Raw genomic sequence first — 23407 nt, forward strand, 5'->3', positions numbered from 1 at the left:
TCAACCCCTATGAGTTTCATTTAATTTCAGTCTCGCATCACTGCACAATTGTCAGTTGATCACAAGAACATTTTTGGACACTGCGACCAAGTTCCATGCCTTAATCAATTTCAGTGCTGTTTTATGTAAGCTGTATAAAATCCTGCATGTTGTGAAAAAAGGCTCATGTGGTTTAGGATTGGAATCATTTGCCCTTAAGCATTGAACTGAGGTCTTGCCATGATGACTGATAGCCAGGCAAATCATTCCAATCCTAGCCGCAGCCCTTTTCACAACATGAAGGATATTACCCAGCTTACTTAACACAGTACTGAAATTGAACAAGGCAGGGAACTTGGTCACATGGTCCAAAAATGTTGTTGTGATCAATTGACAACTGTGTAGTGATGCTTGACTGAAATTAAATGAAACTCGTAGGGGTTGAGGCCAAGGTTTAGGAGTATCTGCACAACCAAACATTTTCAAAATTGACCTCATGCTTTTGTAGTTATTGCCAAAAAAAAGTAAGACAGACACTTTTTGGGGGGGGGGGGGGATACCGTACGTAGTGTATTTCTGAACCGTCTCTCAATGGGCCGGTGCAAACCTGGGAGTATTTCGTGGCGCCTGCACGCCTACTATAGGGTCAGAGAGATCAATTGAGAAAGAGTAGAATAATGATGTAGTACATTACACAGACATAATAATTACGGCATGTCATCAACCCGTCTTTCCCCCGACAGCTTCATTTGATTTTCCGCCTCCGGGCGTTTCATTAGTTCCTCGTTCAGCCAGCTATGTTATTCTTCCTGAATCCGGATCCTACGCCGTGATCTCCGAGAGCATTTTCTTTTAGCAAGTCTTGCAACTTTCCCGCGCCGTATCAAGTGTCATTTCCCCGTACCTATACGCGCCAACAATCTTGCCGTGATCATAAAAGCGCGTACAAAGGCACCTTTTATTTATGTTCGCACGAGATGCGACTGTGATAGGTCTATCTGTTTGGCCAAGCGGCTGAGGCTATAGTGCGAGGTCGTCTTCGATGCTTCGGTGTTTAGATTCTGATGATATTAATGAAGGTCTTGTAAAGGTTATGTAAATCGCAATTCTGTTATTTTTCTTTCTTTACAATAACGTTTTCTTCTGAAGCCAACGCCTTGTCTATATTATGGAGATAATCACTTGTCTATATTATGGAGATTCAAAAACTCTTATAAAACAAAAATCGTATAAGAAAAAAACCGACATTATAATTTTTAACTTTCTCAAAGCGTTACTTTCGGCAATACTTTGAACTGGCTCCCGGTTCCGTTATAACTTTGATGTATTTATTGAACATTTAAAGGGCGGGAACCAGTCCAGATAATATAAACGTGTGTAGCGCCACCAAGCGTTTTGCACCCCACAATACTTACTATACCAACAAAAAAAATTAAATACACTTCAACAACCACTACTACCACTATCCATGAAGTCTTCAAGCGGAATTCTCAAATTTTGATAAATCTTTGTTAAAGGGAGACCTTTTCGAAGCGAGTTTCGGCCGTAAGCAACTTAACACGGTCACTAAGGACAATGTAAACATGCGTAGTCAAACCCTTACTTTTCCCCTGTTGCCAATTAGCGGACATCCATGATGGGCCAGCGCTGTTTTCGGTTTGAAGAGCACTCGAACCACCACGAGAAAAAATTGAAATTTGATGAAAAAAGCCTTTGCCGTACTTTTCGAAATATACTGCACCAAAACACGCAGGCGACCTTGCTTGTACACATAATTAACTTGGATATAAGATACGAGCTTTGAGGAGACTCTATGTGTAATATGGTTTCGATTCTCTTTTTTTTTCTTTGAGAAACCGAATGCTCGGGAAGCTAATACCTCATTTCTTTGAAGGTTTTTCGCTAATTAGGCCCTCTCGAGGCTACTTAGTTTCATGGAGAAATCGAAAAACTGCGGATAATTGCGATGCCTGATTTGCCCCGAGAGGGAAGTTCGCGGGGGGTCCGCGGAGCCCCTAATGTCACTCGACACGACATAGCTTATTTCACTACGGAAGTCATTACAATTTCAGAGATGGAAAATATTCTCGCAATGCTGAAATCAATGGCAAACAAATAGGGGAGACTTCCTGTTGTTTTCACTGAACAGGGCGCTCATTAAAATCGAAAATTCTCAATAGGCATACTTTTTTCTTAATTCCGGATCTCTGGGGGTTTTTTTCTTCAAAGAATGTCCATGGCTTGTCCAACTTTCAGGCAAGGACTCCACGTAATTGATAATTATGAGGCAAAGTAGCGTTCGCGAAAGCCCAGTTTTGCTATTTTGCATCTATATTGTAAAACACATCCTCTCGTTAAACGCAACACATGTGACCCACTTTTACAGAGCGTGGATTGGGGGCGCTATATTCTTTGTGCATGGTTCCTGAATGCAAATTCAAGTCAGTGTCATAATGTGTCCCGTTTAAAATGTTAAAACGGGGTTTCTCTGTGTTCAAAAATAAAATTATTATGAGACGTCACAACTAGAACTCAAGGCTTTATTCATGCATGTCGTTCTGTTCTTGACTTCGTTTGATTTTAAACATGGAAGATCATTTTAGCTTGCACCTTTTCGACCCATGGGGGCGCTCTAGTTGGAAACCGCGAGCCAGTTTTAGTGAGCAATCAATATGGGCAATGGTGTTTCATCAACGGTGACATTCCACTGATTTATTTTTCCAGAGAATATAATATGGCAAACCACACAATAAATTTTGTAGAATTTCTGTCTAATCGTCACGAATGCGGTTGACCGTTTTATACCAACATGGGTCGAACCTATGGGCTTAATGCAATAGGTTCCGAATAGTCGACTAGCGTCAACCACCGTTGCCTAACAGAGTTACTTTAGTCAACAATAGTGCTTGTGCGAACTTGCCCTATAATAATCCAAGTATAATAATGGTAAACTCCACAGCAATCATCATAAATAATTAAATAATTGTCTAAATTCGAATTCAAGTTTTTACATACACAACTCTCATTTTTTTTTTTTTTACAGGATTAGAGACGTTAAATCGGTCTTCTCAAGAACAGTTTTTCTAGTGTCAAAAAATCAATTTGGTGGCACGTAACCGGGCGGTAATGGCGCGTACGCCGGCGGCGGCTGTTGATATCCCGGCCCAAGAGGCCTCCCAAACTCCCCCGCACCAGCCTGCCGCTGTTCTGCTCCCGGAGGGGGACGTGGATGCATCATCATGACGCGGCGGCGTCCTTGCTGCTGATGCATGCCGGGATGTGCGGTCGTTCCCATGGGAACCATAGGGAGGACGGAACCGGATATGTTGAAGACGCCCTCTTGCGGTACCCTCATAGGAGGCTGGTTGTCTATACAAAAGAAACAAATTTTACAACTTAGTTCAAAAGTTTTACCCTACACTAAAGAACACCCAAATAGCCATTTCAATTTTCTAATTTTTCAACCGATACATGTACTTGCAGGGATGAGACTTACAAACGACTGGTATGACGACCACCTGCTGTGGCTGCGTCTGTGATACCGGCTGCGGCCGTGGCAGCGGCTGGAGCGGAGTCTGTAGCTGCGGCTGTAGTAGTCTTGGCACGTCATTTGCTTGATCGTGATTGGTCCGCCTGCTGATGTCCTGCACGTGACTGTGACGTTTGGATTTGCAGAACATCCTGCTGACCATTATGCAGATGATGAAACCGAGGCCGATGGATGCCCTGTGTTTCGAGAGGAAAAAAATAGTTTTCAATATGGTAAGAAAGAAGTCATGTTTTACATCAAGCAAATCAGGCCACTAATTCAAAGCATTTCTACTTATAGTTTAAATCAAATCGTTATAAAGCTCTTCCAATTGGCAAACTCATTAACACATTTTGTTCTTTAATAAATTCGTTTTATTTTTATCACCTTTTGCTTGAAATCTCTCAAATAGTTTTGCCCATGATTCCAGGGGCGCTGTTATTTTAATTTTGGTGTTACTGTATTTTATTTGCTTCACTGGCAAATGTTAGACTGCCTGTCACAATTTCCACACAAACATAAAATTAAAAGTTCTCCTCAATTATCCCTATCGCCACCACATAGCAGTGTCACAGCGCCCTCAACGGAAGTGTGTTCTGTTGAGGGCGCTGTGACAATGCCATGTTCAGTTTCTTACCAAAAGTACCACAACGTGAGTATATTGAAGCCATTGTCAAGCAGACAGCACTCGTCAATACCACAGCAGTAGGCAGTATCCTCGCAACTGTTCAAGTGCAAAAGAAGAATATTTATAGTTTTTATAATATCCATTTTTGATCGATGGAGTTGAGTTGGCGCAGTGGTTACTGCATGTACTTGACTTCCACCGCTGTGACCCGGGTGGTTCGATTCCTACCCTGGTCCACATGTGGGTTTGGTTTTCAGTCCCCACCTGGTTCCGTGGGTTTTCCCCATAATGTTCTTCTGTAGTCCTTCCACCTCTAAAACAGTGATTTCTTCTCATTGTCTTCTCGCGTTCTTCACGCCTGCGAGTTACAGTGCCTAGGGTGCTTTTGAGGAATCATTGGTTTCATTACCAGAAATAAATAAATTACTGAAAACAATCTTGTCGGTCACTTGTTTAAATTAGCCTCGTTGTAATGCGTAACTCAGTTGTTATTTGACATATGTGTTAGACTTGATTATGGGTCGTGGAGAAGTTTTTTTTTTTCGTGGGGGTGGGGTGGGGTGTATTTTAACAAGGAATTTGACTGATTACTTGAAAATAATTTCGTCTTTAATTGTTATTAACTCCAACAAATCAAGGAAACAGTGACATTTAGGAGATTCTGATCACCAACAAATTATACCTGTACTGAATAATACCGTTCTGATCTTCGCAGTAAACCGTTGCGTAGCAACCCTTGACGAGAAATGAAAAAAAACCGGGAAAACATTTCATAATTGAGGTCAAAACATTATCAACAACAGAACGTAGGTTTGCCTGCATTTCATTATAGCCGATATATGCTTCCTGTCATTAACACGGAGAGAGTGACTCCTTCATCCAATTAGAGTGCAGATGGCATTAGGGACGGTTCGCATCTAACGTTAATCACTTCGCTTTTATGGTTTCCATGGCACGCTACGGTAACCAAAGTTATACAATTCGTGGGTTTTTTTTTTAGATGTTGCAACCCACGAAAATATAAGTTTCTTATTGTACCGTAGTTATTTATGTCACATTGCGAGGTGTGACTTATTTGTAACAAGGAACGGTACATAGGCCTACTTGTAACCCTCTTTTATAAAAAAAAAACACAACAACAACAAAAAAGGGGTTTCAAGAAAGATAAGCAGAAATCTATAGAACAGGGTGCTTTGTAAGAAGTACATCCCTCTGGATCTCAATCTGTGACGAAGTACAACTTTCCAAAAATTATCTCCTACCTTAAAGCTCAGTTGACAAAAACAGGCCACTAACACTGTCCAGCCCAAGTGAGAATCCATGCCCGATCACCAGTCTTTTAATCCAAAATACTCGCCAACATTATATATTCATTGGGACACACTTTTCTTGGTTTTTTTCCCCCGAAGATTCTTTGCAAATTAGAACTATTCCCATCACTTCACGAAGATTTCTGATGTCCCCTCTCTCGTTGGGATCATTATGTGATGCATTTTTAGAAGATCACCAGAATCGATCACCCCGATCGATAAACCCTTGTATACCGTCCGCCATCTTTATTGATCAAAGTTTTACCCAGCATGCAGTGTTTCTCTTTATGTGCCGCTTGAAAGTCGATATTCACAACTGTATGTGTGCGTAGTCAACGCAGTCCCCCACTCAAACTGATTTATTTATTGGCTATTTGTTAATAATGTTTCAGGCAACATCAAAATACACGACTGTAATAATTATTAAGAGTCATAACATTAAAATTGCAAACCACATCGGAAATGGTCAAACGGACAAACTACAAAGGGCTAAGGTTCAACAAACTAAAATACAAAACCAATTTAATTGTACCTTACGCAGGGCTGCAGGATTGCCTTAAAAAAAGCTAAAAGAAAAAAGGAGTTTATCGAGAGGTTTTCTAACAGCAAGAGTGCAATTTTTACACAAGAACAATGATCAAAAGGGGAAAAAAGACATGTACATGTAGACAGACCGACCCAAGGACACAGATTCGTTTGTGTCAGTTGCATTAATATTTTGACATGCGCATGCTGAAAGAATTAAGTGCGCATGAGTGGACTTAACCTGTTTTGTGTATTTTCTTATCAAAACAAAAACAAAAAGCAGTGAGTGGAAAGAAATCCACTTTAGGGGGGCAAGGGAAGAACATTTTTTTATGTTGATTTTTCATTAATTTTTTTTTTACTAGAATTGTATGACTTTAAGTTTGCAGACCAGTAAATAAACTGCTATAGACTCGGGTGAAAAATACGCCCACCTCCGAAATTCAGGAAAAATACCCACAACTCAAAATTAATGCTTATTTCATCTTTAATTTTCTGTTCAGTTTTTGGGGGTTAACCAGTGACTTTTGTGAGAAAATTCTATCCAAAGATGATCATTTTGCGCACAGACAGTTTCATAATTTATTCACGAAGACGGCCTGTCCGTACATCATCGTCGTCCCCCCCCCCCCCAGCATCAACCCGTTGCCACAGAAACAGTAAACGTAATTAGTATTATTCTCATCATCCACCGATGGCTGTCCTAATTAGGCCCGTTGCATATTATTATACGCAACCTGCCAAACGCTACGACAACCTTGCATGCGGAGGATTGAGTGAATAAATTAACATAATTATCCGTTGGACCAATCACAGCCTGCGGACGCAGCGCGCCGTTAATTATGCTTCGTGCACGTCGTGCGTGCAGCATCATCGTTTATGACAGGGAATGATTACGATTTATTTTGTCGCCATTTTCCACACCTCTCGGCGCCTCAGAAACGATGGTTCGTTGATCGTATTTTGACAGTTGTTTCCACCATCCTTTGTCAAAAAAATCCAAGCACTAAATAACAGAATTTGCGGAGGTTTTGTCATCATATCGGGATGAATCCGATTATCGCTTCGTCAGTTCTCGCCGGTGCGACATTTCTGCAGTCTTTGACGGTACGTACGACCTGCATCTTACATTATCATCCGGCCTATTCCAACCTTTCCATTTTCGTCATATTACTGTTTTGATAAAAAATATATATATATATTTCGTCACTCATATATAGTACTCGCGATATTTCAATTATTCCAAATCTGTGAAAAATGGAATATTCTAATCAAAACTGTTATTTCATGGGTTTCAATAATGCTTTCTAAAACAGGCAGTCGTGGCGAAGCAGTGTTCTTACAGTCAGTATGGAGAACTCATCTACTACACGTGAGTTTGCTAAACCGTGGGTGTCCCAAAAGGTTGTGCAAGCAGATATCCTTTAATTTCTCAAAAACTACTTAAAATGAGTATTTCATCTTGATGGAGCTTATTAATTATACTCTTGTGTATAATAGTTGAAAATGCCATGGAAATCCGTTCATGCAAACCAGAGATCTAACAGGTTATAATAAGGCCATGTAACAGTGCCGCGACCGATTATCATAGGCCTTTTCACTCTGATGTAAATTAAGTTAACTGTGTAAGTCCCATTAAAACCCATAGCCTTGTATAAATCTGTTAGATCGCTGGTTTGCATGAACGGATTTCCATGGTATTTTCACTGATTATACAAAGAGAATAATTAATATGCTGGAATACTATAAGATGGAATACCCATGTTAAATAGTTTTTAAAATTTAAGGATATCCGCTTTTTTGGTACACCCAGGCCTGTATTGAATCACGAGTTGAATGCGACATGGAAAAAGCATGAGAAACCAAATTATGAATAACTCATGAGTCGAGATATCCAAGTTCAAATCTGAGGGGAAATATGAGGGGCGTGGCAGAATACAAGGTGTTGTGTTAATTTGGAGGGGTGGATAATAATTGTAAGCAGGATGGGAAAAGTCGCAGACCGAAAATCCTCTTATTTTACGTTTACATGTGCAGAAATACGAGAAAGGGAACAATTTCACGAAACCATTTAGCACAAAACATTTCCATGATGCTTAGCACACTGGCAAACAATACCAGCCCGGCATGCAGTTGGCATGTCATTAGATGTATACTGCTCACGAACGGATCCAAAATTCAGCTTGATTTTAATAAGTACCTACTTTCCCTTCCTTTCATATTTGCACCTAATATAAATTTGAGCCAAAATTCGGAGTTTATCCAAAATGCAAAACTAATTACTGACATTCTTCTGTGCCGATAGATGCCCGAATAACAAATATTGCTGCGGAAGAAGCTCATGCTGTTTCTCCAATGATTACTACTACAGTGTCTATGACCTGTGGTATTTCTGGTAAGTTAAAACGGCCCGATTTAAGTAAATGTAAAATCCTTTTCGCGACTATAGTCACTTGGCTGATCGGGCCGGTGTGAATCTCTAGTTTTCTTGGCTTGAAGTTGTAGTTGTAACGTTCTGTTCCCGTGTGGATGGGATATACCGGTACACGAAGGTTACTCCCAGCTAAAGCCGGTGTCATATGAAGATACGACTCCTATGAAAATCGGACCCCTTTCTCCTTTTTATTGGTTAATCCCTCGCACGTGACAGGTCACTCTCCCATATGTGATCCTGAAAATAGTATCATTTTTTCTCGTACTTACGCATGCGCAATACAACCAATGAGTCCACATTTCATGGAGTGGGATATTAACGCTACATCGGTACCAGGCTGGGTGCAGAGAGGCAAGCGGGATGAAGTGGCTTGCCCAAGGACAGACTGTTGTGACCATTAGCTGGATTCGAACCGCGGACCTTCTGAGCATGAGTCTGAAACTCGAACCGCAAGGCCAAACTATCCCTTATTACGAGTACATTGTCACAGTTCTTACCATGTTTACTTGATATTGAACCGGTCAGCCGACATTGTCAAGTTCGATAGTCCAGTGGTAAGACATCTACACTGGTAACCAGAAGGTCGTGGGTTCGAATCCGACCCAGCACCGAGCAAGTGTCTACATAATACCTTTTACACAAAGTCTGATTGCCATATTAATTCTGTGACCCTCTTCGGATCTGCTTATGTTGTGGAGATTATGTTGCGAAAATTTCTCGCAAGCTCACGGAGTATAACTATTACAAGGGAACAAATCAGGAATTTCAAAATTAATAACATGTTTCTTGTTTCCCACAAGGTTCTGCCTGTGTTTCGGCATCTTCATCTGCTCTCTCGCTAGCGGGGCTTACTACCGCAAGCGCCAGCTACGTGGCGTGCAGGTAGCAGCGATCCACCCGCCGCACCATCCCGGGCACCATGGGGGCAACACGGTGCGAGTCATGCATGGCCAAGGGGCGATGGTGGGTAGGCTGGGAGCAGACGGGCTAATGCATCCACACCCAAGGAACGTCATGGTGACAACTACGGGTACGATAATTGATGACAAAAACTTGCCGACATTTTTTCCGCCTTGTGTCCTTTTTTTGCTCCTGTCTAACTGATAACTGACTGATTGTACTGACTGACTGACTGACTCCCCGTCACTGTAACTTATTAGCCTGGTTGTTGGCTGGTAAAGAGAGCTGGGCAGTTCTGTTGACCTTTATCATTCTGTCACCATTTCAGTCATGTTCCCAGTATCCAATAACAGTACTGAATGATAAGTTTTTTGTGCAAATATGAACCAGACTATTTTTCCTTCCAGCCTCGCTTTGGTTACGTTGATTTGAATGGGAAAAATCAAGATGGCCGCAACATGATAATGGTCTATTATCATGGGGTAAATCATGGCCTATTACACAAGATGCAAAGAAAAATCGCTTGGGACCATTACTACTATAGGCTTGTCCTGTCATAGTCATTCTTTCACCTCAAATTTGACCCTTTTTTGTTGGTTTCACAGACGCCTCGGGTCAACCAGCTTACCCTCCCCAAGCCTACTTCAACGGACCGGCCCCCAACTATGCGATGTACGGTCCGGGCGGCCCCGGCGGACCGGTCTACCCGGCTTACGCGTACCTTCCCCCGCCACCGTCATACAGCAGTCTCGGTACCGAAGCCACGTCGCCTTCTTCCGTGGCGACATCATCGACATCGTCGCCGTCATCCTCGTCCGTGACTTCATCCACGGGGAGCGGGTCGGATGTACCCCCGGTGTCGGCTTAGCATGGGAAAATGCGAGAAATATCCCCATGCTGGAATGTAGCAGCTAGGTTTTCTTTATTGGGGCTAGACAAAAAAAAATTAATTGTCTGTGGGACTTTAGAACAAACAAAAAATAATTGAACAAAAATATTTTGTAACAAAAACGAACAGTTGCATCAAAAACGGGGATTTTTAATTGATAAAAGCAAATGCGATATAATGTGCAATAATGTAAGGCAAATTAGAACAAAATACATGCAAATGAAGATATAGGCAAGTCCTACATGAGGTCAATACATATTAGTGTACAAAGTCATACTCTTAAATGTGCGTGCTTAAGTTAATTGTATTTTATGTATTATAGCTTCGGTATTTATTTTTGATAATCATAACACATTCTTGTATAGCGCATTTCAGGACCGTCGGAGTTTGCAATGCGCTTTACAATTCATTAACAAATTTATGGCTAAGGAAAACAACGTTTCAAGTAATTAATGTGTTTTAAGGCTGGTCTTAAACAATTCCAGGTCAGTTATTGATCGCAGTGACAGTGGGAGAGAATTCCAAAGTCTAGGGCCCCCACATGCAAATGCCATTTCACCATAGTTCTTTTTTTTTCGGGGTTCATGGTGAGAAGATGCTGGGAAGACAATCTTAGGGGCCTTGATGAGGTACAAGTAGTTCTGAGATGAAGGCTGGACATAGACCACGGATAGCTTTGAAGATGATGAGAATGACCTTATAATAATGGATGCGAGACTGTACTGGCAAACCAGTGCAGATTTTTCAGCACAGGTGTTATATGTTCACTTTTCTATAGCTCTTCTATAAGTTCACTCTTCTTAGCTCTCGATACCAAGCGAGCGGCAGAGTTCTGGATTCACTGCAGTTGCAGTTTAGACATTGATGTTACCGTATTGTGTAGATGATTGATGTTACTTTATTATGTCATTTTTCATGTATGTCCGGCAGAAAGGCATTATGCGATATGCCCTTGTGCGCGAACGCGTAACCACCAAAATGTTCCCAGCAAAAGGGCATATGCAGAAAACTGCCTCTATTTTAATGAAGTTAAACATTTTCGTCAGAAATTAATACAAGTGTTGTTCTAAAACTTATGATTCATACGTGTGGCAAATTTCAAATTCGTACGATTTATGATACGCGCGTGTGAGAACATTGGATTCATAATAGCTGTGAGGGAACAACAGAACCTTTCAATGCAATTTTCTTGAAAATGATTTTTTGCGTCAGAACGCTCATTATGTCCTTCCCCGCTGCCGGGCACCGCAACGCACTATCCAATAACAAGAATTTGAGATATTGGATGTAGAAAGCCCAAGTAATCACAGAGTTGTAGCCTATGTACATTTTTACCAACATTTGCAAAATGGGCTAATACACTTAAAATTGAGATTTCACTTTTCTTCTTTGCATAATACAATCAATTATTTTTGTCAATTTAAAGTGTATTTCATTATTTTCATTGTCAATCGTTCAAAGGGATATCGGCATTCTGCCAATATTTCGAAAGAGTCTTTACAGTTATTGTAAATATCGAGACTTAGATGTTATACAAAGAATAATATGATATTATGCAATATTTGCTGAAACAGAACTAATATATAGGCGGCATGATCAAAGAAAACCAAACTAATGATCGATCAAAATAACCTTTATCATGTATCGTAATTCATTGTTAAGACATTGAAATCGACCCTGACTACCTGTCTTGCTGATTTTTTGAGTGTTCATGTTTGTTACGGAATTGTTTCCATGAATAGACGTTCGTGCGCCTTCAGCTCGGGTATTATGATCAGCATCCAGACTCCAACCGGTCTTAAACAGAGTGTTTAAAACCGACCAAGCAATACATTTTATTCCCTAAGTAAACGCCTGTCACGGGTGGCTGCAAAGCGATAATACAGATTCATCCATGCTTTGGTGGATGGTGAGACATTGCAGCAGTGTGTCCTGTCCTGTCCAAGGCCACAAACTCACATCCGAACTTTAACATCCGGGCCTACTCTAAACGACTGACCAATGTCTTGTCGGGGGCGACGGAACCGGGGGCGGATCTTCCCAGGCCCATGCAGGCCAACAAAAGTGCCCCCTCGACATGAAAGCAAAAAAAAAAAAAAAACCTACCCCTCAAACGCATACATGAAAGCATTATGATTGCGCTTCAAAACTGTCTCCTCTCTTGTAATGCGAAAGTGCCCCTTAAAAACAATACCCCTCGCACATGAACAAGATTGTGAACCTTCTCGAGATGGGAAAACTATCCCTCGAAAGCACAAATACCCCTCTCGTAATAATAACATTGTTCCCCTCCGGATGGAACATTGTTCCCCTCCGGATGGAAAATTGGCCATTAAAAACAATAGTGTTCCTCTTGCGATAACTTATCGAGATGGAAACTGCCCCTCGAAAGCACAATTAGTGTGCCGCTCGCAACGTTAAAACTGTGCTCCCTCGAAAACTGGCATGTAAAAAAATAACAGTGCTCCTCACGCGAATAAATGGTGACTGAACTGACCACAAAAACAACAAAAGGTCAAGTGAAAAAAATAACTTATTTGAGAACAATACGGCCATATTGAGACTATTTCAGGAATAGGCCTACATTGTAATTTTGTTAGTAAGGAATAAGATTTCAAACGAATTTAACGCAAATATTTTTACAAAGTGTTCAGTGGTGTTAGTAAATTGTTCCGGGAATTAACATATTCCTTGCAATGTAACGAAAATAGTTTAACAATTTTCTCTTCTTTCTCACCGACTGAAGCTGCCTTGTCTTCTGAGCAAGTGCCCCTTTTTGGTGATGCCCCCAGGCCCAGTGTGAAAAGCGTTCCGCCGCCTCTGTCTTCTGTTTCATCATTAATTAAACCACTACATAAAAAAAGGTTGCCTCGCAGGGGGGGGGGGATTTAGTTTGCATCGAAATCGTCATGCAAACGAAGTTATGAGTGCAAACCCTTTTGCCGGGTACGAGCGGATGTCCTTCAATTGACTCCGTTATACTTGCCATTTTTATCGTTGAGGGCGTAATTGTTACTAAAGTCCATAAAAAAAAACGAGACAAAAACGTGTTACATTTACGACAAGAACAAATAAGTTTGTGGAGATATGGGTATAGAATTGATAACAGCGTATATCTTCATGTCAATATACTTTCCGATGAGTCAATTTTTCCATCAGCAAAGCGCTATATATAGAGGGCGTCCTCGTAAAAAAAAATAGCGCAGATGTGTGCATAGTTCCCTGCCTACCTTTAATTAAACTAGTCGTAGTTGGTGCTGGTTGCCCGACTATATGCATGTAAACAAACGGTACGGGTACGGAGGATTTTGCACACTGGGAGAATGGAAACTGACGAAGGTGGAATGACGAATGGATAATGACATAATAAGTGCTGTTAAAACGTTTTCTCTTTTTACCCGACGACTTCATTTTACCCAAGTTGAGGTGAGTTGTTTTAATTATCGAAACAACAATTTTGAACACTTATCCGTACGCCGATACGGTCAGACGGTCTTGATTGACTCGACCGTCGACCGTCACAAGCAGACTGAGAAAGCTCCGTGAGTGAGCCAGTGCAGTTGGAACCTTCGAAAGGGGCGTGGCCGCGTGGTTCGTTTGGCAGGTTTTTGCCAGGTTCTTGCAAGTTCAGTCGAGTCAAATGTAACTGACATTGTGACATTGTGGAAAGGAAGTTCTTTTGGTATCTCAAATACACATGTGACATGTTTATGCCATGTTTTCCTTCATTTTTACTAGTCAGGCGTAGCGGTACTAGCTTTCCTCGCCTTCCACCGCTGTGACCCGGGTTCGAATCCCACCTGGGGCAATATGTGGATTGGATTTTCAGTCCCTACCTGATTCCGTGGGTTTTCCTCAGAACACTTTCTGGGCTTTTCCTCCCATGCACCTAACTAGTATACAGATGCAGACTAGATACAGAACACGGCTAGTGGGTTCCCCAAAGATGCTGTGGAAAAAAATGTTGCAACCTGACGCCACTTCCGCGATTGTGTACAAAGTCTATGGAGAGTCAAGACAATTTTCTAAGTATTTCCTAACAAAATTGGACATGTTTGTCAGTCCCAGATTTATGTCTTATCATCATTTTTGCAGTGACTGACCTTCATTGAGATGATGAAGAAAAAGTGACGTTAGCTTGCAACATTTTTCCCAATGATGTATCCTCTCTGAACTAAGTCAATCATGAATTTGCACATTTTCAAACAGGGAAAAGCTTTTATGGATAAATCAAATTTATACTGAAATTTATCAAATGCAGAAGGATTTTTTTCCCGAAGTAAACCAAAACGATGTGGTCGTCAAACTCAGAGTAAATTTGTAAGTAAATGTACAACATTGACGTTGAATTACAAATTTTGAATATAAACAACTGTACCAAAACAAACGATAGGTGTTCGGGCATGGGATGGTAGGTACATCCCATGGGATGTACAAAACATCCCATGCCCGAACACCTATCATTGGTTTTGGAACAAATGCTAAATTTCTAGTAATTAGTATTCAAACTTTTTGTTTTTTGTTTTCCTGTGCTTATTTCCTCACTAGTCTTTGATCAAGAGACCTCGGCTGAGCTAACGTCCAGAATGGGCAACGAGCAATCGCAGTCCAATTTGAGTACTCCGGGCGGGTATACCCAGCAAGGCGTGCGTGTGGGCGCTCATAGCGGCGTCCCAAACGACCCCGTGCCGTACGCAGGTAGTCCACTGCAGTACTGTTTTGTCAATGTTGAGGCTACACTGAGAACCCAAGGTGAGTTTTCTACTTACTGGCTTCATGTACTTGTAAACAAATGCTGCATTTATTTTTTTAGTAAGGAAGTTGCCAAATCTTGGCCTTGGTTATAACTTTGGCTCAGAGGGCACTGTATGAGAACCAACAGTGCGATATCATCACATGTCAGGAATATTTAACTTCAAATTAAAGGTTTTGCCCTTCACCGACGTTTAAACACTGTATACTCAGTGTGTTACCTCCCGAGTGAAAGTTGGGGAAAAAGTTTTTTTCCAACTTTCACTCGGGAGGTTACACACTGAGTATACAGTGTTTAAACGTCGGTGAAGGGCAAAACCTAAAATTTGATTTATATCACCCCGACGCAAAATTCCATCTTATAATATTTAACTTGTTGTCCTCAATGTTTTAATAACCTTATCCCTATCACTCCCAAGGCCTTTTTGCTAGGATGCAACCTCAATCCTGCAAAATCCTTCAACTGCCTCCATAAAATTGCATACAGCCTCGATCCTCCAAAATCCTCCTATATTTCTTGAGTGTGGTCCTTGGTATGGAGGGGTGATCTCTGCCTCAATCCTACAAAATCCTCCAGCAATCACTGGCAATATGTTGAGGCAGAGCCAGTGATGACATCCTGGAGCAGTGCTGAGGATTTCAGATTTCACATACAATCCAGGCCTAAATTTATGCTCAGCTGATCATAAACAACACAAGGTCCAGCTAAAGGCCTCAAAACTCCAGAAAGGTCTGCACATTTTTGCCATATGCATGTAGTCTCATTCCTCCAAAATCCTCCGTTTTTGAGGATTTTGGAGGATTTGGGAATGTTAGAGTTAAAGGAAGGCACTGTTTAAAAACTATCAACTTTGGTAATAATCACTGTCGTATGATGTGTGGATAATTACTTTTGGATATTCTATACAAGTCCTTGCTTTTGGCTTCAGGCTCCTGACTTTTCTGTTTTGTAAAAAAAAACAAGTTGGGGCCAGAATTAAGGGCAACTAAAATGACCGAAACTTTTGATAAGTCAGTGAAATCAGACATTCAATAAAAAATGAATAAGCATAAATTATTTCCTAAGATGGAATTTTGCATTGGAGTGATGTAAATCAAATTAGGTTTTTTGCCTTTCACCGACGTATGTACACAGTGTACAGTGTGTTACCTACTGAGCGAAAGTTGGAAAAAATCACTCGGGTGGGACTCTAACCCACGCCCTCCTGCTTTCTAGTGCAGATGTCTCACCACTCGACCACTGAGCTAACGGGATCGGTTTCAGTATGTTGAGGCAGAGTTATTTCATTTCTAGAAAATATCTACTTTCTTCCTTGCAGCAACATTTTTCTCAGCCCCCATCATAACGACAAACATCGATGCCTACTACGGCATCATCTCCCAGCCTTACGCTCAGGGATTTTCCATGGTTCAGTTCCAGTCCATCCCTGGAGTCCAGAGGCAAAAGGGATTCGGCTACAATGTCGCTATGCCATTCCAAGCTATCCTGTCTCGACCGGTCAATGCGTAAGTATTCAGGACCAATTAAGAAGACCAGAGACAAACAGTTTGTCTTATTAAGGAAAGCACGATGAACATCTTGAATTGGGAGATGTTGAAAATCACATAAGAAAACTGGGGTTGACATTTAAGTCAAGTGCTTAAAGCTATAGTCCATCATTTGTAATTTGTGCATTTTGTTCATTTGAATCAACAAAAGAGTTCAAAATCTAATAAAGGATACTAAGCAACTAACCTGATAAAGTTTCAGCTTAGCTTCATCTGTACATTCCGAGAAAAACAGCATTCTAAGATCTCAATTTCAAATCAAAAGTTACTGAATCATGTTTTGAATTGCAGCTATACGCGATGTCGCGCACTGATCCGACGAATTATAACAACCGCACGCGCGTGTGCGTCGTTCCAATACTTGTGCGCGCTGCGCTGAATAACAAAACAAACTACTAATTTAAATTTTCCTACGGTGCTTCTTAAGAATCACCGTTGGAAATGCCTTCTTTCGTTGATTACTTCAAAATGACAGCTTGCCAGAAAGAATAATTTCACAGGGAGTTTAGTCCCCTTACTATCTTTCAACCAAGTTTGTTTTTCAACAATAATTACGCCAGTTACTTTTCGGATGGCTGCAAATGATGGACTATACCTTTAAGGAAAGCACAATGAACATCTTGAATTAGAAGATGTTGAAAATCATATAAGAAAACTGGAGTTGACATTTAAGTCAAGTGCTTAATAGGACAGAGTTGCGTAATTGCATGACTGAAATGTTACCAAAGTGCCATTGTGTAACAGTAACATTTCAGTCATCAAGGATTATGCAAAGAGTTCCTAAGCCAGTACTCCCGTTATTTGGTTTCCCATAGTTCTACATACTTTCTCCCCTCTATGCTTGATTTCTTCACAGGCCACCGTCTCAGGAGCGATGGCAGCTGAGGGTGGAGAAAAGTTTCCTGCAGACGCAGATGATACTTAAGTTTTTCACAACTCGGGAGACAACAGTGTCCGACACATCGGACATATACCAGAAGGTACAAATGGCTCTCCTAGCAAAAGTCTTTGCGGCGCTAAAAGTGTCCAGAGATGTTATGCACAGAATTCTGCTACGCACAAAAAGAGATTTTCTTAGCAAGTATAGATTAGGTTATCCATTGCATGGCGAGTAGACCTTATTCTAAGCAGATTTATTTTTTGCCCAGGGACTTCATGAAATTTTGCCCAAGTAATTGAGATGCTATTAAATAGAAAAGTACTGTATTAAAAGCAAACAATATTTTCTTTTTCTTTGTTAAAAAAATTGTTTGATTTGAAGTAAATTGAAGTTAATTATGATTTACTCTTCTCTTCATTTTACAGAAATAAAACAACAGAGATAACATCAGAGAATTTGCTTTAGCCATCCCTCATTCCCATTTCGACACCGATCCCCCCGGTGTCACAAATGTATAGTAGAATTTAACGATGATGCTTTTCTGTTATGTGATTCACCAGATTAACGCAGTCGCGTCGCAGGGTGGCCGTTTGATCTGCGTCGAAATCACCGGTTTCGAGAAAGGCCCCAGCTTTGGGCAGGCAATGTCGGGACACCAGGGAGGTCAGTGAACCGTCTATTTGTATACTGTATGATTTGAAAATGGTGCCGATAGTTCAGATTATGTGATTGCAACAAGTCATACACCCACACACAAAAACAGGGAAATTACACTTTCCAAAATCAAAAAAAAAAAAAATTAGTACAAAAGATGTTAATGAAGCAGGTTTTGAACCTCTTACCACCGGAATGCCATTCCAGTGTCCTACCAACTAAACTATCCAGTCCTATATTGGCAGTCTCCCAGTACAGACCCCCTCGCATCTTTGTACCTGTGTGATAGACAGGGGTAGACGCATTGACAGTCAATTTAAATATCAAAAACCAACCTATGTGAGGGCAACCATTACAGGGGTATGGGCTCTGTGCGCCAACGAAAGAGGGCGCCCTTTTACCTAGCAACGACGTCCCATGGGCGGGACATTTAGCTGGTTGACGCGCACCGTTCCTTGTGTGTGACGCACGTACACCAGGGGATTTGTACTATGTACACGCAGTGGTAAGGCCGCGCGTCGTGGAAAAATTGCAGTCAGGCAAGATGGCGTCGGTCGGTCACCCCAAACTGTACTTTGTTTGCCGGTGAGGGGGTACTTGTGAACGGAGCGGATAAAGTCGATGCCATCGCTCAAGATGCAATAGTCAGAAACTATAAACCACTACTTAAAAACAGAAATGTTCTGGAAATGAAGTTTTTCTAAAGCATTTGTATGCCCAAAAAATGTGTTTATTATGAAACTTATTCTGCAGTCAAAGGCGTAGATCTCTTCTTCAACATGCCGCTGCACCCGAACCCTAAGATCTACGTCTACCAAGCCATCAGCGTACCGGTGCAGTTCAGGCTGACGTCTTCCTTTCCTCAGCCGCGCATCCAGGTGCTGACAGACTTCATGGGCCAGTTTGCCGCCTTCTTACAGAAGGGCTGGAAACTGGTGGAGATCAACTTTGACAATTCCCAGACGACAGAACGTAAGCGTAAACCAAGGAGAGTGGTAGACGCTGTGGCCTCCTTTTATGTCGTTCTATAAATTTAGGGTCCAATGTGTGACATTTTTCCTGTCCCTGGTCAGTTACCTCCGATCTTCGTAGTTGGCCATTCAAGGACGACCGCATTCAGGATTGTAAAATGTCAGATGTAAAATGTCAGATGTAACAAGGATGGGACTCCAAATTTATAGAATGGCCCTTTTACAACTGACCATTCCAGATTTGGCCATAAAGCATGCCCGCCTTTGGTTTGTATACATTCTCACAGTGCATGTGATTATGTTGGACCAAGGTTTCTGAAACTGGTAGTGAGAGCATCTGTCTTCCTACCCCCTGCCTCGCCCTACCCCCTGCCTCGCCCTACCCCCTGCCTCACCCTACCTCCTGCCTCACCCCTTGCCCAACCCCTTGTCCCACTCCTTGCCCCACCCCTTGCCCCACCCCTTGCCCCACCCCTTGCCCCACCCTTGCCCCACCCTTGCCCCACCCTTGCCCCACCCTTGCTCCACCCTTGCCCACCCTTGCCTCACCTCTTGCCCCACCCCTTGCCCCACCCTTTCCCCCTTTTCCCTGCCCTCGTAAATCGTGAGAAGAAATCAAAATCGCTTTTCGTTTCTTTACCCATTTTCAGCCGGTTTCTTCTCGGCGCATTCCAGTATGAACTCCATCTGGTTCTTTGAGAAGGAAGCGTCTAAGATGCACAGCGAGGTGCCAGAATGGCAAGGCACTATTGTGGAATACGAACACAAAGTCTCGGTTAGTACTTGACCTTTATGACACTTGCGCCCCAGTTAGTACTTGACCGCTTATGACGCCAAAAGTCTCAGTGAGTACTTAGCCTCTAATGGTACCAAAGTCTCTGTTGGTACCTGACGTCTTTACAAAAAGCTTGATGAGTAGTTAGAACTTGACCTGATAACACCAAATCGTAGGTTAGTACTCGAGTACTAATGACACCAAAGTAGAGTTGGAGGTTAGTAGACACAAAAGTGTCAGATTTTGACTTTATAACAACAAGGTCTTAGTTAGTACCTGACCTCTTATGACACCGAGGTCTTCGAAGGAACTCGACCACGAGTGAAACCAAGGTCTCAAGTAGTAGTTAACTGCTCACAAAACCAAAGTTTCAGTTATTGCATGACCTTTAACTACGCCATACTCTCGGTCAGTACTTAACCCTTTAAACCAAGGTCTCAGCTAATGTTACCATGGTCTCAGTACTTGAGCCTTTAAATCAAGGTCGCAGTTAGTACTTGACCTCATTTTTAAGTACTTTTACATCCTTTTTATTGTGCAGGCCTCATTTGGTGGCACCCGAGCCAAGACCAACTGGGATCCAGTGGTGATTGAGATGGGCCAGCGGGGCTGGGAGCTAGCATGTCTGGTGGAGTCCCCCGAGACCTACACCACAGGATTCTCATCAGCGGCCATAAAGGTCCTCATGTTCTTCCAACGTCGTATCCTGCGACCCGTGGGAGCTGGAGGGTTCGCCATGCCCCCTCAGGGTGGGCAACCCCCTCCCCAGGGTGGTTATCCCCAACCCCAGGGGGGTTATCCCCAACCCCAGGGGAGTTATCCCCCACCCCAGGGGGGTTATCCCCAACCCCAGGGTGGTTATCCCCAACCCCAGGGGGGTTACCCCCAACCCCAGGGTGGTTATCCCCAACCCCAGGGGAGTTACCCCCAACCCCAGGGGAGTTACCCCCAACCCCAGGGGAGTTACCCCCAACCCCAGGGGAGTTACCCCCAACCCCAGGGGGGTAATCCCCCACCCTATCCAGGTCAGACCCAGGGAGGCTATCCCGGAACTCCCCCACAGACTGGAAAAAAGTGAGTGACCTTTGAGAGATTCCAGCGTCAAAATTGTGAACTTTCCAGAGGAATGGACACAATCTTTGCAACTGGCTGATGTACATACATGACATATCATAGTAATATGCAGTATTTTAAAATATCGGTATCTTTGAATCAGGCCCCCAAAATAAATTGTGTTGCCCTCACTCGACCAACCCAAAAATCTGGAAATATCTCCGGTGGTCTCTTGTCTTTTTCACTCGAAAAAAAAAAAAACGTTAAATGAACCTTACTGTTTTGTAGTAATGCCATAATTTTACATTTCGTTACAAAATGTATATGTATACCTAAATGGTAGTACAGTTTGAATTTAAAGTATTTTGTACGTGTAACCGAGGCCTGGGGCATGTGGTGTACTACATACATTGTATGCATGTGTACATGCACTCAGTCGTGTTTTACATTACTCTCGAGGACAAGGCTTTGTCTTTTCCTTTGTCCCTGTAATATAACACTCTCTCATAGACTAAGCACACAAACGCACGACCGAGGACCGATTTCAACAAAAGATGAACTCTCGAGGACAACAAAGAATCTGTTGTTCTCCCTTGTCTGTCTGTCCTCGGGGTGTATATAGTTCACGTACACTAGTACTGTACATTGTATCACCTGCATGTACATGTACACAGTATAGTTGGCGCGTGTAGTACATGTAGCCTATATGTACGCTGGTAGAACAGAACTGGTAACCGACAACAAGTGGCCATTCTTTCCAGTTATTCATCAATTAGAAGAAACGGTAGGCCTAAATGTGTACTATCTATACCCCCCCCCCAAAAAAAAAAATATCCTGGCCGACTGACCCTCCTGATATTTTTCATGTGAGGGCAATGTAATTTATTTTTTATGGCCTAAAAATATCAGTTGTTTAGGTTTTACCGTATTTTCTAGCCTTTGAAAAGTCTAGAAGTTTGAGGCTAGTTGAAGTTATTAAGTCCGTATTCCGAATGTACTTTTATCAAAATTTATATCATGTACTAAAAAATGTGTAAATACAAATAATAACAATTATATATGTAGTGAGCAATCATAGGCTTGTTATTGTAAACAATCTTCTTTTTCTTTGGGACTTATTTTGCAGTATTTTTTCCCAGGTATTCCACTGATAGCTATCATGTAATTATGTCATTGTAATTATAACTGCCTTACATACTCATCCAAGGCCAAGTGAGCTTTACCAAGTTTTATGCATACTTTTCACTACTGAAATCTTGTAGAATTTGCCTATCTTGCTCCAGCACACACATAGTGGAATTTGTATCCTTGTGGAGACATCTCTTTGTTCTCGTGTACTAAAATTTGAGAATGTGAAAATGTAGTTTCAAAATGCTCCTATTTTAACCAGAAGTAATTTCCTGGGCTGAAATTTGGACCAAATATCCCTTACAGAAAATACAGTTTTTGAGTTTAGTTTTTGAGTAAAATCCATATATCTATTTCGTTAAAACATTGTGGAGACGTATTCAACTGTTGAAATTGCCTTGTGGAGACCTTTACAATCTTAAATTTGTTCCCTATTGTACACACATCTCCATAAGGTAGTGAATTACAGAACAATATGGATTGTTCCTCAAGTTCTTCCAGAATTGTTTTTTTTTTCTTCTAAAAACAGTTCTGGAGCTGGAAAGAAACAAAACCTTCATTCAATTTTTGGAATATGTAAAAGTAGCCTTTATTTTTGTACTGCACGGTGAGGAAATCTGTATCTAAATTCCTTTTTTGGGATGTAAATACATTATTTGAAATAGTTAGTAATAACACACTAACAACTAACTACTTTTTATTCACATTTTTAAAAAATGTACAACATTATTCTGTGCACATTTTCAACCCATGGTGTGTGACACTAATACTAGCAAACTCTTGATATTTTTTTAAATACTTTTTTTGTTACCGTAAAATATTAGCCATTGACTTTGCTTTCACATTTTCAAAGAGTATCTTATGGTATATAACTTATCCCAAAACGCACATGAACTGAAATATAACTGAAACGTGTTATTCCAAAACAGATGCGATTACAGTTCTTATTTGACAAATATGTTATTTGCTGAAATTATGTGTTTATGGGTGCATCTTTAACGGAAATGCTCATTCGATTTTCTTGGTGACCAGTTGTACGTTGCAGATTGATAACTCCAAAAAAATTAGAATTACATAACTGAAGTCACAAATTGTGGGTTTTGTAATATTGTATCATAGGCACTCCATACCTATGTACCTGATGACATCGCAGGTCATGGATTGACCTCCATTCAGTTGTTGAATACACTTATTCAGCCGAGGACCGTGTGTGTGTGTCTCCCTTCATTCCCGAACATTAGATACTACAGGTTTGTTTGTCATTTGCCCGTATTTTTCTGAACGAAAGGCATTTAAACTACAAGGTATAAGCGTTGACTAGCATTTTTGTTGAAAAATGAAATTACCTGTACCTAACCATTGGGATTTTATTGTGGCATGAGCAAGACATAAAACCAAATGAATAATTCATGTGGAGTGTCATGGCCTAGCGGTTAAGAACACCGGACTCAT

The 23407-nt window shown here is 41.5% G+C and overlaps 3 protein-coding genes across 3 annotated transcripts; 2 read left to right on the plus strand and 1 right to left on the minus strand.

Moving 5' to 3' along the window:
- Positions 1–2816: 2816 nt before the first annotated feature.
- Positions 2817–5675, minus strand: LOC119745328 (tyrosine-protein phosphatase non-receptor type 23-like). Its single transcript, XM_038221616.1, has 5 exons — positions 5399–5675; positions 4819–4871; positions 4146–4232; positions 3476–3705; positions 2817–3348 (listed from the first exon to the last, which is right to left on the minus strand). Exons 1-5 carry the CDS (start codon positions 5456–5458, stop codon positions 3077–3079), a joined length of 702 nt encoding a protein of 233 aa, XP_038077544.1. The 5' UTR covers positions 5459–5675; the 3' UTR covers positions 2817–3076.
- Positions 5676–6638: 963 nt separating this feature from the next.
- Positions 6639–10724, plus strand: LOC119745329 (vesicular, overexpressed in cancer, prosurvival protein 1-like). The gene is made up of 5 exons (XM_038221617.1): positions 6639–7078; positions 7288–7343; positions 8277–8366; positions 9206–9435; positions 9911–10724. Exons 1-5 carry the CDS (start codon positions 7019–7021, stop codon positions 10171–10173), a joined length of 699 nt encoding a protein of 232 aa, XP_038077545.1. The 5' UTR covers positions 6639–7018; the 3' UTR covers positions 10174–10724.
- Positions 10725–13466: 2742 nt separating this feature from the next.
- Positions 13467–21073, plus strand: LOC119745331. The gene is made up of 8 exons (XM_038221620.1): positions 13467–13620; positions 14743–14946; positions 16266–16452; positions 17351–17474; positions 17935–18037; positions 18782–19000; positions 19650–19774; positions 20316–21073. The coding sequence occupies exons 2-8, from the start codon at positions 14781–14783 to the stop codon at positions 20850–20852; spliced, it is 1461 nt and encodes a 486-aa protein (XP_038077548.1). The 5' UTR covers positions 13467–13620; positions 14743–14780; the 3' UTR covers positions 20853–21073.
- Positions 21074–23407: the final 2334 nt, after the last annotated feature.

The sequence above is a fragment of the Patiria miniata genome, unplaced genomic scaffold (assembly GCF_015706575.1).
Source record: "Patiria miniata isolate m_02_andy unplaced genomic scaffold, ASM1570657v1 HiC_scaffold_7, whole genome shotgun sequence".
Taxonomy (NCBI): Eukaryota; Metazoa; Echinodermata; class Asteroidea; order Valvatida; family Asterinidae; genus Patiria; species Patiria miniata.